Here is an 18,388-nt window from a genome sequence, read left to right on the forward strand (position 1 = left end):
GCTGGTGGTGGTATGGCAGTAGAGGCTCAATCTTCCCACCAGTACTCTCTTACATGTTGTAGCTGTGCAACAGTCGGCAGCAGAGGGGCAGTCTGACTAAATGGCATCTGGATGGAAGTGCATATGAAGCAAAGGTGTGTCACTGCATTTTCTGTAAGGAAAAAGTGTCACTCACTGACAGTAGATGTGTGCACAGCGAGGCAGTGGGTGGTGCACTTCAGCAGTGGTTACAGCAGTTCACCTCCACTGGTACAGATTTTGACAAGCGTGACATGCAGGCTCTTGTTCATCCCTGGCAAAAACACACAGCCAATGGTGACGACTATGTTGAAAAACAGTATTTTGTAGCTGAGAATTCACTCTACCAAGTAATGTTACTGTACTGTCTGCATCTGTTGTAGTTTCTATGCAAATAAATAGGGGGCATTACTTTCACCGCAACCCATGTGGCTCATTTATCTATTACATTGTTCCAGAACCTCCTGTGTAGGGTTTAGATATTTCAAAAATGTCAAAACACTTAACGAAGTGCATAATTCCTTCACTATCTTGACTAGATCCTAGCCTACCAGGCTCCTCCTATTCTCTTTGGCCACCAGAAGTATTTAATGAATTTGATTAAGTTTACCTACTTGCTGCTGCTGTTTCATTTTTGCTTGAGTTTCTAACTTAAATTAGAACCAATAACCACGGCTCACACCACTTATTTTTAATTTTATCTGCCATGTTTCATGCTTTTTCACATACATGTGATTTTTATTTTTTCTGGGGGTGCTGTTTTGGCTGCATTAACCTCACATTTCCTGCCACAAACTTCTATTTCCCAACCTATCTTCTTGACAGTTGCCTTTAAAGGTATTGTTTCCTCTTAAGGACAAGAGTTAAGCCCAGCTTCCCCCCAAGAACTCATAGAACAGTTAAAAATTCTAGTTTCACGAAGAGACAAACAGATATCAAAGCAAGCCTGCCAGATGCAAACAGTCTAAAATAAAAATACCGTTCTGTTCACTTCATTTTACTCAAGTGGAGGGAAAAAAAGGAAGAAAAAAAAAGCCCTGTAGCATTGTGCTGAAGCACTGAAGTTGTAAAAAGACTGTCAATATGGTTAAATAAACATTTACAACTGAAGTCTTTCAGAAACCGTCACACCAACAGAAACCTGTAATAATTCCCGTTTAAAAAGTGCCTATGGAAAGCACTGCCGATATGGGCCAATGCTGCCTCTTCCTTTCTGGACTGTGAATTCCCCAGTAAAGCAGCTCTGAGCAAAATGCACAGGACCACCTGGGCAGGCCAAGTCTGACCACATCAACACAGAAGGCACAACGTCAGAAAAAGACAATGGATGGCACGCTGATGGCAAAAAGGAACATCCTGGCACAGAATTGCAATTAGGGATCAGAGATGACAAAGGAACTGTTCAGAAGCCTGGGAGAGGGGGGGAATGTTATAGTCCCAGCAACAGTCATGTTCCCTTGAGCTGAATGATCACCAGATCTTTATGGAAAAATAAACAAACCACAGGTCCCCACTTTGAGGAAAACTTTCCACATCACGATACGTTGCCAACTCTCAAGCTAGTCCTAATTTTCTCTGTGCTTATGGGCATGTCTCTATGTAATTAAAAGGTGCAAGTGTAGTTCAATCTGAAATAAACTTGCTTTGAACTGGCTAGTTCCTATCAGTGTGATCGGGTAAATTAACAGGGAGAGCAACATAATAAAGAAAGACACAGCAAAGATTAGTTTGAGTCAAACTATTAATTGCTACATCTCCAAGTATAAACAAGATAGCTTGCATACACCTGGCTTCTAGCTATAACGTTGCAATCCCATCTCTGGATAGCCCACAGACATACCCAAACTTCTGAAGTTTGTCATTACCGGTAAGCACTTAAGAGTAGAACATATTCCAGAGAACAAAAACTCCAGAGAAACAGAAGCTACGGTAAAATGGAATAAAGAGACCGCTAAAGACAACCGTTTGGGAGCTCTGTACAAGCAGCAGCTCACTATTTCCACGGCTCACGACATCTCTCTCAGTCTGGAGTTTCAGTTTTCGTTAAACGCCCTCAAGAGGCAAAGCTTAAAACCATCCTCACATGTGTTTCAGTAGGAGGGAACAAACGCAAACACTATGAATGGGGCGAGTTCCTGCCGGCTGTAAGACCGCCGGGTGCCCACAGCACGAGCCTTCCCCGCACGCAAGAAAGCAAAGAGCTGGCACTACAGCTGGAATAACTTAAGAAGGCGAGACTACGTTTACAGCAAGCAGCAAGTTTTCGCCAGCCTAGCAAGAGACCGCCACCGCGATAACGGGCGGGATTAAAGACACGCGGGGAAGTTTCCCGGCCGCTCACACCGGGCCCCGCCTCCCCGCACAGCGTGGTCCCCCCACCGCACCTCCCAGCTCGCCTTCCCGCAGCTCAACGCGGCCGCTACGCACTCACAGCCCAGTGCTCCGCCGGCCACGCGGGAAGGCCGCCGCACGCCCGCTTCCCGGGACTCCGCCCCGCTGCCGCCCGGCGGCTCCGTCCGAGGCCGCGGCCGTAGGCCCGACCCTCCCGCCGGGGCCGCCGCCCGCCTCGTGCCGACGGCTCCGGCCGCACGCCGCCGCCCGGGCCGCGGCGCTCCCAAGCGCGGCCCCGCTCAGCCCCCGGCTGCCGCTGCCCTCCTTCCGGCGGCTCGGCAGGGCGCGCCCCCCCGGCGGCGACTCCTTCCCCCCGTACCTGCGGCCTCGGCCCTGCCCCGCGCTGTCTCCTCTCGGGCCCGAGGCGCGCGAGCGCCGCTCCCTGCCTCCCCGTCTGCCCAGCGCTGGCTGCCGGCGGCAGTGCGCCTGCGCCCGGCGGGATGCGTCACTTCCGGCCCGAGCGCTGCGCCCTGTGGGAAGGGGAGCCCTTCCGGTCCGCCGGAACGCGCCCAGCCGGGCGGCGGCAACATCCACACCGGGAAGGACTCCCGCTCCCGGCATGCAGCGCGCGAGAGCCGCGGGCCCGCGCAGCCGCAGACGAGCGCGTAAGTCGTCTGCATGGCATGCCGGGAGTCGTAGTACGGCGGCGGCACGCGTCGGTGTGTTATTTAGGTTATGCGATACGGGTATACCGAGAGGCACAGCAGCAGGAAGGGGTGCCTTCGCAGCATGTTGCTGTGTCTTGTCCTCTTGGAACAGGCCCGGCCACAAGCTGCTGGAGTTCGATGCTTTCAGGCATCATTCTGAATTCCAGCTGGTGCTGTGTGGAAGTTGGACTCGACGGTGCTTGTGTGTTCCTTCCTACTTGGGATAATCTGTGGTTCTGTGTTATGATTGTGTGGAAGTGAAGTCGTTTGGGATTGCAAAGTCCTGACCAACTCAGGCTATGACTGCGGCATAGTCTGTGCCCACAGCTGTGGGGACTGAAGCCCCAGGGCTCGGATGTTCAGGACTGAATGCTAGGGACGCTGGAGCCAAGTGTGTGGGGTTGTATATCTATAGGTGTGTTTGCTAGTGACCTTCCATCCTGCTCAGCCAGAGGGATGGTATTTGAGTCCATGCCTCGTGTGACTGGCTCTTACCTGTGTGGCTGTCCATGTATATATGCACATACGTGATGTATGTGCGTATTTGTGTTTGTACCTACTGCAAATGCAATGGCCACTGATAGGGGCTGGTAGCATTTAGCAGCAGACTCACTTCTGGGTTACCAGATCTGGTCCAGTTTTCCCATAGCAATAAATACATGTATTGAAAAACATATAACATGTATATGCACGTATGTATTTACATGAATATGTACTTAGCATATCATAGTGATAGATATATTTCATAGGAATTTTATATAGCATGGAATGTCTACCCGTAGAATTGAGATAAGAGAGAATAAAACATAGAGGTAACAGTTTTCTCCCGTAGCATCTGCATCGCAAAATAAGTTGCTCATTCCTTTCAGAGATGTCCCATTTCTTGCATCCTATTAAAAGCACATCTGTACTGCAGCAGGATTTCTGGAGATCTGCAGGTTCTCCTGTTTTTGCTGAAAGTATAAATTCAGATGCAGCTACTCTAATACAGTAGTGTGCTGCAGGTAAAAAAAAAAAAAAAAAAAGAGTTCCTGGTTCCTGTCACCTTCATTGGTAAAATTAAGATAGAGGGTGGCTTCATTTCTGGCAGCACCTGCTTCTGAAGTACTTAATATTAGTACTTGGGGTTAAATTGTCTGGAGTTTATTCCTAAACCGATTAGTACAGAATTTTGACAATCAGTTTCACATAAAAATGAAGCAGGCAGGCAGTATGGTTTTTAAGCACAGTCTAAGAAGTCAGTGACAACACTGAAGAAGTTTCCATGGGTAAAGGCTGAAGAATGGCTGTGAACTGGAGGGTGAAGGGTGTCAGTGTAAGGTGACATTACCAGTGGTAATGTCATGATTGAGTGAAATATGGGTTCACACATATTCTTGCTGGCCCCATTTTTTACCTAGTGCAGTGGGATGATACAAAATGGTACCACAATAACACAGCCAGTTCTAAAAAAAGGACATGGAGCCAGACTGCTAACCATATTTAGCACTACTAAATCACAATTGGCACAAGTGAGCTTTGGTTGTCACCTACTGACATTTCGTTCAGCCTAAAAATGAAAACACAGTTGCCTGCACTGTTTCAAACTCACAGAGCTACCAGGGTCTCACAGATAGGAACGAAGAAAGATAAGGCAAAGCAAAGACACTTTTTGCAATTTAGGATCTTGGAACTACCACCACAGAAAGAAGGTGTTGTCCTGCTGGGGAGAAGCAGTGATTCTTCAGCAACAAGAGGGAAAGAAGGAGGGATGCTGGCTCAGCAACTCTGTCCTCGCCATCTATGGATGATGAATCCATCATCGCTGTTTGCACCTACCACTCAGAAGACAGTGACAGCAGGGGATGCAGAGATGGCTAGAACAGCAGAAACCACAGGTTGATATGAACACCAGGAGGAGTTGAGACGTAAAGGATGAGAGTGGCAGGAAACTGACACAGGGCTCTGGGAAACACTCTATTATTTTCTTCTTAATGCCCAGGGCAGCGAACACAGTCAGTCCTCTCTCTCGCATCCTCTCCAGTAAGTATCCCTCCAGTAGTGACAGTGTTAACAAATACAGCTCTGAAAGCTGAGCTGCCCAGTCACATGCACAGGTTTTATTTTTAACATCCCAAAACTACTTGATGTTTCAACTTGTGCTTGCTCTGTCTCCTCCCATCCTCTCCTCTTTCTTTGCTTCCAGTTAGCCCTTACCCACCTCATTTCAACCCAGCTGAGCAAAACCAAGAGAGCAAGTGTTTGGTACAAACTCAGGGACTCAATGATTAAGGTAAGTCTGTAAATAGAGTTGCAGTGTTTATTGGTGAAACCTTATGCAATGCAGTGGTTACTGTATTAAGCTCTGAAAACAAAGATGTCTTCAGAAGAATCTTAATAATTAGGATGAAATAGAAAAATCAGGCACAAGATGTCTTAAGTGGCACCCTAGAACAGAGGGGGCTGATAACACTTCTGTGACAGGCTACTCTACAAAGAAAAGTGCTCCATAATATGCTCGTGGTTTGCAGCACTGTGTGTGGGATTTTAAAAAGCTAAGATGCTGACTCTTCAATGGGAACTTCAGTAGCAGGACAGATGATGAAACAAAAATTCAATTTTTGCAATTTTCAAGAATCTCAAAAATGCTAAGACTTCAAATCCAGTGAGTTTGTAGATTCAGACTGCAAACCATGTGCTTTTAGTCCAGACTAAATAATAAGATTATGAGTGAGAACTTACAAGTGTTACAGGTACTACCCCACCTTTTAGAGTTATGGCTGCTTAGCAATTTTTCACAGATCTTCTTGCTTTTCTTTTTATAAGCCTTAGACCAAGAGCACTGAAATTCTTTGTACTGGGCATCTAGCTTTGGCTGAGTTTCTTTTGTTTTGCTTAAGCCCATTCACTTGACTGTCTCTTGTCTTAAGAAGTTTTCATGGAAGTATATTAATGAAATCATTGTCAAGGAATAAAACACAACCTGAGCCCAAGATAAAACAAAACAAAACAAAACAAAGCAGTTCAGACCATACCTTTTTCCCCCAAACTGCAACTAAATTGAAACCTGTTATTTTAAAGCAGGCCTTGAACTTAGTAGGCCCCTTTTGCCAGGTACAGATGCACTGATGCACAGTGACAGTTTGCCTAACTGTGTCTCTCCGAAGGACAGCACAGGAACTTTGTCGTGTGCTGCAGAGCAGATGCCTGTCACAGACTTCCTATCTCCCATTTCACTTCCCAACTCCTGCTGCTGACCCAAGCCCATGAGACCACATCAGCATAAACCATTTTAGGGTAGGTTTATCTCATATGAGTTGTGACTACGTTGTTGCAAGTAAAGAAGAGTGAGGAATATTGCTCTTACAGGTGAGTGCTGTGTGGGGTTTTTGTCAATAGTGCCTCGGTGCTCTGAGCCCTCCCCTGCTCCTCCTACAGCAGCACTGGTGCATTTGGCTGTGTGGAAATGGCACGTGCAAGTGTCTGTACCTCTCCACTGTGATTTACCAGAAGGGAGGCCTGGTGATGCTAATATAGCAACAGCTTCTCTTTAACTCCATGGTCCTTCACATCAGATTTTGGGAGCTGAAGAGATCCTGGTGGACTGTTGTGGGCACTTGAACTGCACACACGATATGAATGATAAGCAGGGCATTGAAGTCTGTGCCCTGCACTACTTCAATGCACTACTCTAGGGACCTACTCCACCCCTATCGTTTTAAAGTATATTTTTTAGGTATAAATCAATTCCAGCCAATTCTGCAACTTCAAACCAGTATTTATTGCCATGGGACATCACATCCTCAGCTAGCTGGTCCCCAGCTGAAAAATACAGGGAACAGCTCCCTGATTGCTACAGTCTTGTCCTTCCATCTTTGGGCTTACTTAACAAGGCAGATGTCTCATGGAAAAACTTTTCCCTCTTCTTATACCAGGGATTTGAGCTTCCCTAGAAGGTGAAGCCTTGCCCTGGCATCAGAGTGCCCCTATAAAATCCCTATGAACTTGTTCAAGGGCTAAGCCTCAAAGAAACAGTGCCTTGCAAATGCTTGACTGTAGTTTATTACTGTTACAGATGAAGATTTCACCCACACCTTTTGCTCTCGTTTTGCACCTACCCTGAGTCGTGCTGTGCTCACTGCCAAGTTCCACAATATGCCTATGAGATCAGGTTGAATGGCCATCGCAGAGCAACTGTGCATGGCAGGACAGTGATCTGTGTGCAAAGATGTGGGGCATAATTCACTTTGGGATCACTGTGACTCCTGATGGTGACATTCTTAGATTTGCTTTTTATTTTGTAGCAAAGGAGAGGACACTAGGAAGGTTAGATTCCCAGAAATGATGTAAAAATGCAGAATGTTACCATTTCCAGTGTCACAGTGTTTTCTTTCTTTGCTCATAGAAGTAAATATATCTGTGCAGTGACTGGAGACACAAGCTTGACTTCTTGCTGAAGGTTTTTGTGACTGTGGAGGTGCACTGTACAAAAAGAGAAGAAAATCTTTAGTTTAAGGAGACTTGGATATTTTCCTAGAAAATGTGATTTTACCACTGCCTCTGCCAGCATGTTTGTGTAGGAGGCGAGATATCAGAACCTGAGGGTCTCCAGGCTTGCTTTGTGTGCTGTTTGCAGAATGTATTATCTTTAATTCAATGTGTTTTTGTTTTTCTATGCTCTAATTCTACATCTGTCAGATAGAAATACTGGTTTCTTTTAACCTCAGGTGCATCTCTAGTACTGCAAATAGAAGGCCATTATTACTTGTGAACCATTTGGATACTAAGATGGTAAATGCACTGAAAAACGCCACAAGGAAATTAGTAACTCTGCATTTATCTCCAGATTTATGTATTATGTGGGAAACAAGATAAACAGTGCATAATGAGTAACAGAATGAATATCTGTTTTCTGCCCTACGTATTTCACATGCCTGTAAAATATTTTTTGTTCTAATATTATACATAACTTTGACATTCTTGGCTCCAGCATCTGGACACAGACTTCCCTAAGATTTTTAAGAGCTGCTGTATCATGTTGTAAATCTTAGAAATATTTGTTTGTGTTAATTTCTCTTCAGATCTCAGAGGCAGTCAGTAAGCTAGTTTGGGGTTACTGGTGGCCCTTTTTGTTGCTTCCTTGAAATGGGTGACAACTCTTCATTCTTCAAGAAGAGCTGAGACACGATGTATATAGTCCAAGTATATCATTATCCATCACTTACATGCAGCAAATACCAAATAAGAAAGAATTGTTTTGTTTTGGTTCATTGACTCCAACTGAATTAAATGTACACTTACTGAAAATAAATTTCAGTAGATTTATAAACTGTAGGTTATTGTAACTGAACAGATCTGCTTCAGACACAGACGTATCTGCAATTAAAAGGCAGTTGTGTATTTTTAAACATTACTTGATTTGCTGTCATGCCAATCTAAAAATAAAAATTTACCAAAGCGGACAGACTGTGGTTGGTAGTTTGCATCCCTTCATTCCACAGTACCTTAAACGTGATTTAAGTAAGCATTTCTGCTTTGACTTCTTTTTTTATCCCAGAAAATATTGCATGTTGCAAAGAAACAGTAAGTATAGAGGTTTAGAGAAATGCTTCATTGCTTCATTACTCAACATATCAGTGTGTCATCAGTCTTTGGATGCTGTGTATCACTGACTGAGGGAAAATTTTATAAACTTTCTGTTAAATGTTTTGGAAGGCTGTTGTATTTTGTGAATTGAGAATGATATCATCAACTAAGAGATGGAGCTAGCTGAATCATCAGTTAAAATACAGAGCTCAGGATTACTGGCTTGTCAGAATACAGGAATCATTCAAACCCCAGAAAAATTCACCAGAAAAATTCTCTCTCTCTCTGTTGTCTAGGTTCACAGATTGAATAATTAGGAGAGAGATGTAGAAACGATTACTGTGAACAAACAGGATATTCAAGTTAGACATAGTGTAAACTGAACCAGCAATGACAGATCTGACTAACCGGGGTTCTGGGTCCAAATGTTCTGATGTGGTCATTTTTTGCAAATAGAACACTTGCTTTCTTCTATGTGTGATTCTGATATGGTTGGTTTCAGCATACAGCAGCATGAAAGCAGGTTTCCCTCCAGGAGATTTGTAATCAGCACTTTCTGTGTTTTTGGAGGGCCGTAAGTTCTGTGCTTCTCATGTGTTTTTATTCATCAATTATTTCTCTCTAAGAGTTAGTTTTGCAGTGGAAAGTATTGTTCATACGGTCATGTTTTCATTGCAGTGTAATGTGCCCAGCCTTCCTCTGACCTTATGCAAGTTATAGCTGGGACTATTTTTAGAGATTATATTTGCAGCAAAATGCTACAAGAATGACAGTAGCAAGGATGCTGCCAATGCAAAACAAATCCATCTGCATCTCCTCCTTCTCTGAGCCACATAAAAGTAGATGTCACTGAACAATCTAAAGCAGCGCAGATGCAATCCTAAATCACATGTATTTAGGGACTGGATCTGGCTGGGGCCAACGTGGCCAGTATCCCTGTGCTTCTCAAAGTAAGCAGGAAACCTTGAAATGAGTGGCTATGAAATAAGGCTTTCCTTCTCTGCTGCCTGGAGCTCTTTCTGTGTGTGCAAACAAAACCACAGGTACCCGACCATTATACTTCAGTCTGTGAGCTTGTCCCTGGGTGAAGGAACCACAGAGGGTATACTGGGTAGGTTGGAGGGGCAATAGAGTGAGAGGTTTAATTCAGTGAGAGGATTTAAACATGTTTTGGTCAGTGTTAGGAGCTGCAGTGGACAGAATGAATCTATCAGCACAAGTAATGCACCTTAACATTAACAGCAACTAATGCACGCTAGACTGAGACAAGCTGAAATGCAGGCCTTTACAGCAAAGGGCAGAAAGTCAGAAGCCTGGAGCTTTCTGCCTATAGCAGCTACTCTTCAAGCCAAGTGATCTGCTGCCAGATCGAGGTGTCTGGAGAGGTAACTCCAAGTAGTATGAGGACTAGCCAGTCTCTGGGTCTTCAATGCAGTTTCCTGTGGAAGCTGAGAGCTTGTGAAGGGAAAGGAATACAAAAGGTCCCACATATTCCCCCCGAACAATGCTGTTCATTTTAGACATTGTAGAAGAACACTGCTGGGCTGGATGGACTAGCAATCTGACCCAGACTGTCATTTCTTATGTTCTTGTATTTTTAATGTCAAAAGAAGGCATGCCTCCTGGTAATCACCATCTCTGTTTACTTGCCATCGCATTCCACTTGTTTTCCCATTTTTAGCAAGGAGTAACAACTATTGCCTGGAATTATTGCAAAGGGTAGTGATGTTAGAAGCAAAGAGCACCTAGAATTTTTGGAAGCAGGCTATTTATTATTTTCATCTAATTAAACTAAATTAATTGGCTTCTACTGGGAAAGAGCAAAAAAAGAAAAGCAATAATGAAACCAAAGCAGATCAGTGGTTCATTTTGACAAAAAAAAAAAAAAAAAAAAAAAAACCAGTAGTAGTCTAGCAGTAATAACTTTTTACATGAGGGTCACCATACATCATATTCTTGTACTCTTTTGACCTCAGGAAAATTGTATGTCTTTTTTATATTAAAGATTTTTTAAGATGAAGAAGGGAAAAATATAGAGATATTTTGAAATATTCATATGCTACATTGATATGGGAATGTGATAACTGAAATGCATTCTTTCTTAAGAAAACATTTAGCCTGTTTATATGATAAAGCTGGTTGAAATTTCTGAGATATTTGTTTTGGCTTCCTCAACTTGTTCTTTTAATCCAGTCTGTGGGTTGCAACACATTAAACTAATGGAGCTGCCTGGTGGCAGCCAAATTTATGAAATAGAGACTGGTTTTGTTTATTCTCGTTCTTGTTGCCTGAGAACTCCTTTCCCTATTTTCTGACCACTTGGAGCATCACTAACACTTTTATAAACTGAATCTAAAATATGATCACGTCAAGATTAGTCTGTTTTGGGCAGTATTTGACAGTGACTTTTAAGTATATAGGATGAACTGAAAAATATAGAGCAGTTGTGACCAGATCATTCATGATCATTCATGTCCTCCTTAATGGGACGAAGCAAGGGTGATGAGATATGTAGGCCTATTTGATATGAAGAGCTTATTTTCCTAAGGAGGAAAATGATTGTCATCTTTCCCACTGAAACAGTACTGAGGAAATGGGAAAGATCTCCCTCTGTGCCCGTGGAAGCCTTGATTTCAGCAATATGGAATGGACAGAATCAGTGTAAATACTGTGACAGAAAACAGCTCACACTCAAACTTTGGCTGCTAAGAGGGGCTAAGAGCAAAGAGAGCTGAGATCTTGCCTATATTTCGAAATGTTGCTACCAGGTCATGACGTATGGTGAGGATCAGTGCTGATATGTAATTGCATGGGGCTCACAGCCTAATTCCTGCCAGAAGTGTATGTGAGCATCTGACTTGTAGAAACCAGGTATAGGCATGGGCACTGGTGGTCCACGTCCCTTCCTATCCCTTCAGGCATTAACTCTTCTATTCTTGCCTTTACTACACCCAGCACAGGACTCCAAAAGCTCCCCCCGGGCAGCACAGGCACTGCGAGAGGTGCTTCAGTCGGCACTGCCGCGCACCCATCGAGACCTCTGTCTCCTGCATGGTGATCAGCTGCCGCCTTCACTGTGGTGCCACCTTCCACATGTGCAAGCAAGAGGAGCACCAGCTGCTCTGCCCCTTGGAGCATGTCCCCTGCCTCAATGCAGACTATGGATGTCCTTTCTCCATGGCCCGCTTTAAGCTGGCAAAGCACCTTCAGGTATGTCCAGCCAGCATTGTCTGCTGCTCAATGGAGTGGAATCGCTGGCCAAATGTGGATTCAGACACAACCCTCCACAAGAATATTATGAAGGAGAGCTTGAGTGAAGAGTGTCTGGACACAGCATTGGCACTCAGAGACCAGAAGATACTTTTCAAGAATTTGAGAGTGGCTGACTTGTTTCCAGAGTGGAGGAAAAAGGACGAAGTGAGAGAGCTAATGGAAGAAGCCATGTGTGGGGAGGAAGGTGCTGTGGGAGGATTAGCCTGTGGTTCCCATGAAGGCAATAACCATTTGCCTGAGCTCAGCCAATGTGAGCGTGAAAATTTGGCAAAGGACAAGGAAGGAATGGACCTGGGGAGCTACAAAACCTGGGAGAACATTTTCAGCAAAGAACTCTTGGCTTGTCAGGTAACAGGCTCAGCAACCAACTCTGGAGAAAAGACAGAAGAGGCTTCCAAGCAAAAAGCGTCAGGCCCTTGTGCTGCCACCTCTGCAGAGAAGGCAAAGGAAGTACCTCATAACACAGAAGAGGCAAAAGACCAGAAGCCTGAACACATAGCAAACAGAGAAATGACAGGGCTGGCTCCTTGGCAAGAAGGGGTCCTGGAGAGGCTGAAGAAAGAAGTCGGTGTAGCTGATTATAACATGTATCTCGTGCATCACGGGGGAATGCTCATTCGCTTTGGCCAAATGGCTGCTTGCACGCCCAAAGAAAAAGACTTTGTGTATGGGAACTTGGAAGCTCAAGAAGTGAAGACTGTCTATACTTTCAAAGTGCCAGTTAGTTACTGTGGCAAAAGAGCACGACTAGGAGATGTAATGGCACACAAGATACCTACTTCAGACAAGTCAGTAGATACCTCAGAATTGGGAATAAACCCAGAAGAACTACCTAAGACAAATATAGTGACAGCCACACTGCTGTGTGCACTGGAAAAAGAACTGAAAGGCCATGAGATCTCTGAAGCACGGGGTATTGATGGACTCTTTGTGGACTTTGCAACACAGACATATAACTTTCCTCTAGAGCCTTTCTCCTCTGATGCTGTTTTAGCAGATATTCTGGATGAAAAAAGTCAACCAGAACTCCACGTGGAGCTGTACACTGAATGTGTAACCAGAAGACACAATAAAAGCAGTTCAGCTTTCACATTCACTTGCAGTCATTTCTTCAGGAGGGATGAGTTTGCATCCCATTTCAAGAATGTGCATGCTGACATACAGTCATGTCTGGATGGATGGTTCCAGGTTCGCTGTCCACTGGCCTACTTGGGATGTACTTTTGTTCAAAATCACTTCCGCCCTGACGGACATAAGGCCAAGGTCATTTACAGCAAGCTTCTCAAGACATTTGCTATTAAGCCAGAGGTTGACACCCTCCTTGCTGAATCAGGGAAGAGCAATTTCAAAGTGGATGATCGAGGGAGAACCAAGGACTTGCTGAGCAGCCTCCCACTGGAAGTGCTCAAGTACATTGCTGGGTTCCTGGACAGCTTCAGTTTATCTCAGCTATCACAAGTGTCAGTGCTGATGAGGGACATCTGTGCCACTCTTCTTCAGGAGAGGGGTATGGTCCTGCTGGTCTGGGAGAAAAAAAGATATTCCCATGGTGGTACTTCATGGAAAGCTCGCAGAAAGGCAAGTGACTGTAGAAATGGGGAAAAGATCACTGTGGGTTCTCACCAGATAAGACATGAAAATAACAATCAATTTTGCATATGAACACTCTGATATGGGGAAGGTTCATGAGGCTGTGAGTGTGCAACATAGTGTGCTGGGGAGCAAGGCAGGGCTTTAAAGTACTGCACATCTAGTGAAGGCAGGAAGGCGTGAATAGGTATCTACTGACTAGGTGCAGGTCACCACCCAGGCTTGCCTTAGACAACCTGTTTGCATTTGCACCATATTTAGTCAATGGGAACTGAGAATTCCTGATACTTAAAGGTCACACACAAGGTTTTAAGGAGCTCGCATTTCATATTTTTGTTTTATTCTTTACAAACTATTCCAGAGTAAATTGTACCTAAGTCAAGCTTCAGAACACTGAAAGGGTAAAGAAAAAGTTGTGACTGTGAAAGCAGCTCAGGCATTCAAATCAACTCCACAGGGTTTTGGAATCATATAGTCACAGTACATAATTTCTTCTTAATGTTTAATATAAATCAACCCTCTTTTAGTTTAAAACTATTACCCCTTGTCCTATCACTACGCTCCCTGATAGAGTCTCTCCCCAGCTCTCCTGTAGGCCCTCTTTCAATACTGGTAAGCCACAAGAGGTCTCCCCGGAGCCTTCTGCAGGCTGAACACTCCCAGCTCTCAGCCTTTCTTTGTAGGAGAGGTGCTCCAGCCTTCTGGTCATCCCTGTAGTCACTCCAAAAGGTTTATGTCCTTGTGCTGAGGGCCCCAGAGCTGGATGCAGTACTGCAGGTTGGGCCTCATGAGAGCAGATGAGATACTTGGGGCTTTCTGGGCTGCAAGCCCAGCTCGTTCTAGGTTTTTCATCCACCAACACCTCAAAATCTTTCTTTGCATGGCTGCATTAATTGTCCAGCCTGTGCTGGACAATTGTCCCAACCCAGGTGCAGGACCTCGTACTTGGGCTTGTTGAATTTCGTGAGGTTTGCTTGGCTCCACCTCTCAAGCTTGTCCAAGTCCCTCTAGATGGCATCCCTGCCTTTCAGTGTGTCAACTGCACCACTCAGCTTGGTGTCATCTGCAAACTTGCTGAGGGTGCACTCAGTTGTATTGACAATGTCACTGACAAAGATGACTAATATTGGTCCCAATATTGATCCCTGTGGAACACCACTCATCACTAGTCTCCAGTTGGACATGAAGCCATTGGCCACTACTACACTGTGAGTGTGACAATCCAGCCAATTCCTTATGCACCATGTCTGTACATCAAATCTATGTCTCTCCAATTTAGAGACAAGGAGGACAGCACCAAATGCTTTGCACAAGTCAAGGTAGATTATATCATTTTTCCAGATCGGTAGTTCACAAGATCACCATGAATGTTTAACTTGCTGAGATGTGAGCACCTGGGAGAGCAATATGGGAATCAGAAGACTTTTTCTGTAAAGCTGCCTCCTACTATTTGTGGAGTGGAAAAATATCTTCCTTATTGGCAATTTGAGCAGTCAGAATGAAATGTGTAAACATAGTTAATTGTTAGTTCTAATTAAAACAGTAGTTATTACAGATATTTTTCTAGCTGATAGTCTTGTAGCTACTCTAACATAAAGCTGCTTGAAAGAATAGCATCAGAGGCTTCTGCTTGATCAAGCAGACAAGGCAAAAGTTTAGGCAGAAATAATACAGAGATCAAAAGAACACTTACAAAATTGATCTGAAGACCTAGTTTCTAAGCAGACCCCTAAAGATCCCCAACTACAAATAATATCAAATGGACATTTATGGCAAGTACTTCTTTCTCGTTATTAAGAGAAAATACTAAGTGTGGTGCATTTGAAATTATGTAATGCAGTACAGTGGCTTCAAGCTGAAGTAGCTAAATTTGAACAGGAGGTAGACACTGACATGGTTTACTGGAGGATGTGGCACCTGCAATAGAAGGAAAAATTTCCACTTATGCGCTGACCACAGAGGAATCTTGATTCTAGTGTATATACTCTGCTTGAAAACATTCAATTTGTAATTATTCTGAATTTCTAGTCTATTTTTTATGACAGCTATGATTACATAGGACTGTGTCAGGCTCAGGTAATTTTTAGTGCAACACAGCCATATACCATCCTTCCATGGGAAGATATATTTTTAGGGAGCTGAAGCCTACTATGACTGAAAATTATTCTACTTAAAAGGTATACAGCAAAATGACTTCTTTACAGTCTTACCACTATACGGTAGTATATCACTGAAGGATGTGGTATTACTACTAATAAAGACAGAATATTTTAACTGCCCATTTCTGTATTTTACAAGCTGGTATCTCCTTTAGAAATAACCTTAACTTTAGACTTCCCAGCCTTGTTCTGGGGTGGGGATAATAATGGGAGTGTTATTACATTCCTTACTTTGAAGTTGCTGATAAATGCTCTGCAAGGTCTGGAAGTCAGGTTTCTTAGAGATACTATCATACAGACATCCAGTAGACATTCTGCCTTATAATTATCTTGGACACATGCACCAATAGGCATCTTGGATTCCACCACACATGTGATGTAGTTTTCTGCACAGTGGCAGTCAGACATCCTAGATTTCTTTGTGCCCAGTTCTAGGTTAGTACCATAACCTCTACTTTCCCATTAAAACTGACAGGTGATGACTAGAAATGCAAAACCAGCATGAGGTAGGTAACAATTCAGAGTATGCTTACACTTGTTATGCCGCCCTATGTGACCAGATTTTTGCTAGCCTGTCCATAATGCTCTACAGGAATGTATGCTTTTAAAAAGCCCTTCTATTTTAACTAACATTTTGTTCTTTTCCCTCCACAATTCCTCTCTTCGTCTCCTTCCTTGGCCCAGATGTGGCAGTTCAGCAGCCTCTTCTCCAAAGTGGACCGGTGGCAGCTCAGCGATGTGGTCTGCATGTCAGAGCACCTGAAGAAGTGCCCTTTCAACAAAGTGGAGCACAAGACAGAACCTGTGCTGCTGACCGGCATGTCTGAGACTCCACAGCAGGTTCAAAAGACTTTGGTTTCCACCTTCAAGCACAGGGTCTGAATAGCTGACTTCCCCTCCGCCACACTCCCTTCAAGGCCTTTAAGAAGAGCTGGAAATTTGGGTATAAAGATAGTTGCTTCCACCTGTCCTTTGGAAGTTCAAAACTGTTTTCTTCCCAGATTTGGAATATACTTCATCTTTTTTTTTTTTCTTTGTCTGCATTATTTTAATTGTTAAAGCTTCATCCAAAGTGTTCCAGCAAACTGATGTCAGGTGTTATCTATTTATTTTTCTGTTCCCTGCTTAATAGGGCACCCTGCAGAAAGCAACAAGGATATTGTTGGAATATAGCATTTTTGAAGATGGGCTGATGCTCCTAGCTCAATGGCCCTGAGAGAAGCAAGAGCGGTCAATGCAAGTAGCTTGACTATATCTGAAACACTTGTGGCCAGAAAGCTGAGCTCTGGAAGAACAGATGGATACCCTCAGATGTAGCAAATCTAAGGACTGCTAATCTTTTCAGGCAAAAGAAAAGGCAACCCCAAAATTTAATGATCAAATATAAGCTCCCACAAGTACCACGCAAACACAGACCATCCTTTAAGGCCCTCATTTAGCCTTATTTAGGACATTTGAATGTAAGCTTAAAGCTGATGTCATGGGATATCAAAACCAAAACAAATTAATTTACTCCATGTTGGAAATAATCAGGCATCAAACCGTTTTAGGAGCTCAACTGACTTTTTCTTTTTTTTTTTCTGTTTCATTTCAAAACCATTAAAGCCATCAAAAATATTTGAAGATGCTTTTAGAATGCCTTACCTACTCAGTTTTGCAACTGTACATTGCAAATTGTACAGTTTACTGTAAACAATTGTAAACAATTTGTCAAATAAAGATTTTTTTTTTCTGTAACAGAAAAAGATCTCCAACAAAACATTCAGCAATGGTATGGAAAATGTTTGATTCAGTTAAGTGGCCTGAAGTATAGAATTTTTTTTTGTTTATTTCATAGACCAGAAAAGTGATGAGGATTTGCAGCAGAAACTGAAGCAAATGAACACAAGGGGATCTGCAGCGAAAGCTTGGTGCTCTGTTCCTTTGCCCTGTACCTTAACCACCTTGAAAAGTTAAACTGTCTGTACTTCAAGGTTGCTTACAAAAACTCACCTGTTCTCCAAACATACATGAAACTCATTCTTTCATCAAAACTTCTGAAATAAGTAACCCAATATTAATGCTCTGCTTTATGTAGGGAAGTTGATAGAGGTGAAAACATGCAGTCAGGCTTTCTAGGCTGGCCTTTCCATGAGGACTTCTTCCTCCACATATCTCATACCCTATTTTGAAAGATGCTGAGCACCGAACTGTAGACTACAAAAATTAGAGGCCGACATCTATGCTTGGTGCTTAAAAATGGGGGCAGTCAAAACTATGGACAATCTTAAGAGAGAAAAAAAAGCCCTTAAACAATAGTAACATGGAGTAATTCAGTGTTCAAAGCTGGTACAAGGGACCATGAAAAAATCAGTCCATTCTAAGAACCATCTGATAAGCAACTTAGCCGCTGTAAAATGATGAAGCTGCACTGAAATTGTGGTTTACGTTAGTTAAGATTTGGCCTCATTTTACCTTTAGCCTTGCTGTTATTCTGGTTCTGTCCTGCTTCTGTCGATGCTAGAAAGCTTTGTCTTTGCATCTCCCTGTGACTTCAGTTCCAGACTTGTGAGCTCAGAAGGTGGTGAAACGCTACAACATTTTGCCCAGAGAAGCTCTCTGGAGGCGTTTAAGACTGGGACAGATGGGATCCTTGGCAGTCTGATCCAGTCCTCTCCAAACCTAAGCCTTTCCATGGTATATGATTCTATCACTGGCTTTGCTCCTTTCCCCAGCAGGAGGTGCCAGTGTAAGGTACAGAAATGA

The 18,388-nt window shown here is 43.5% G+C and overlaps 2 protein-coding genes across 2 annotated transcripts in view; one reads left to right on the top strand and one right to left on the bottom strand.

Annotated features, from left to right (window-relative positions):
- The window catches only part of KPNA1 (karyopherin subunit alpha 1), a 48,224-nt gene extending 45,402 nt beyond the window's left edge, over positions 1–2,822 (bottom strand). Inside the window, exon 1 of the mRNA XM_065742204.1 lies at positions 2,729–2,822. The gene's annotated coding sequence lies outside the window, so the exon portion shown is untranslated. The remainder of the gene's footprint in view (positions 1–2,728) is intronic.
- FBXO40 (F-box protein 40) lies at positions 273–16,675 on the top strand. The gene is made up of 6 exons (XM_065743291.1): positions 273–368; positions 2,425–3,014; positions 3,169–3,239; positions 5,153–5,328; positions 11,577–13,472; positions 16,328–16,675. Exons 1-6 carry the CDS (start codon positions 273–275, stop codon positions 16,523–16,525), a joined length of 3,027 nt encoding a protein of 1,008 aa, XP_065599363.1. The 3' UTR covers positions 16,526–16,675.
- The last annotated feature ends 1,713 nt before the right edge of the window (positions 16,676–18,388 follow it).

Source organism: Cyrtonyx montezumae, unplaced genomic scaffold (genome assembly GCF_038088225.1).
Source record: "Cyrtonyx montezumae isolate F1298 unplaced genomic scaffold, pur_monq_1.0 scaffold_3, whole genome shotgun sequence".
NCBI lineage: Eukaryota > Metazoa > Chordata > Aves > Galliformes > Odontophoridae > Cyrtonyx > Cyrtonyx montezumae.

Coding starts and splice junctions, on each gene's coding strand:
- FBXO40 (XM_065743291.1), top strand. CDS start 273: ATGCAGGCTCTTGTTCATCCCTGGCAAAAACACACAGCCAATGGTGAC. Junction 369..2,424: donor CTGAGAATTCACTCTACCAA/GTAATGTTACTG, acceptor GCCTTCCCGCAG/CTCAACGCGGCCGCTACGCA. Junction 5,329..11,576: donor TCAGGGACTCAATGATTAAG/GTAAGTCTGTAA, acceptor TACTACACCCAG/CACAGGACTCCAAAAGCTCC.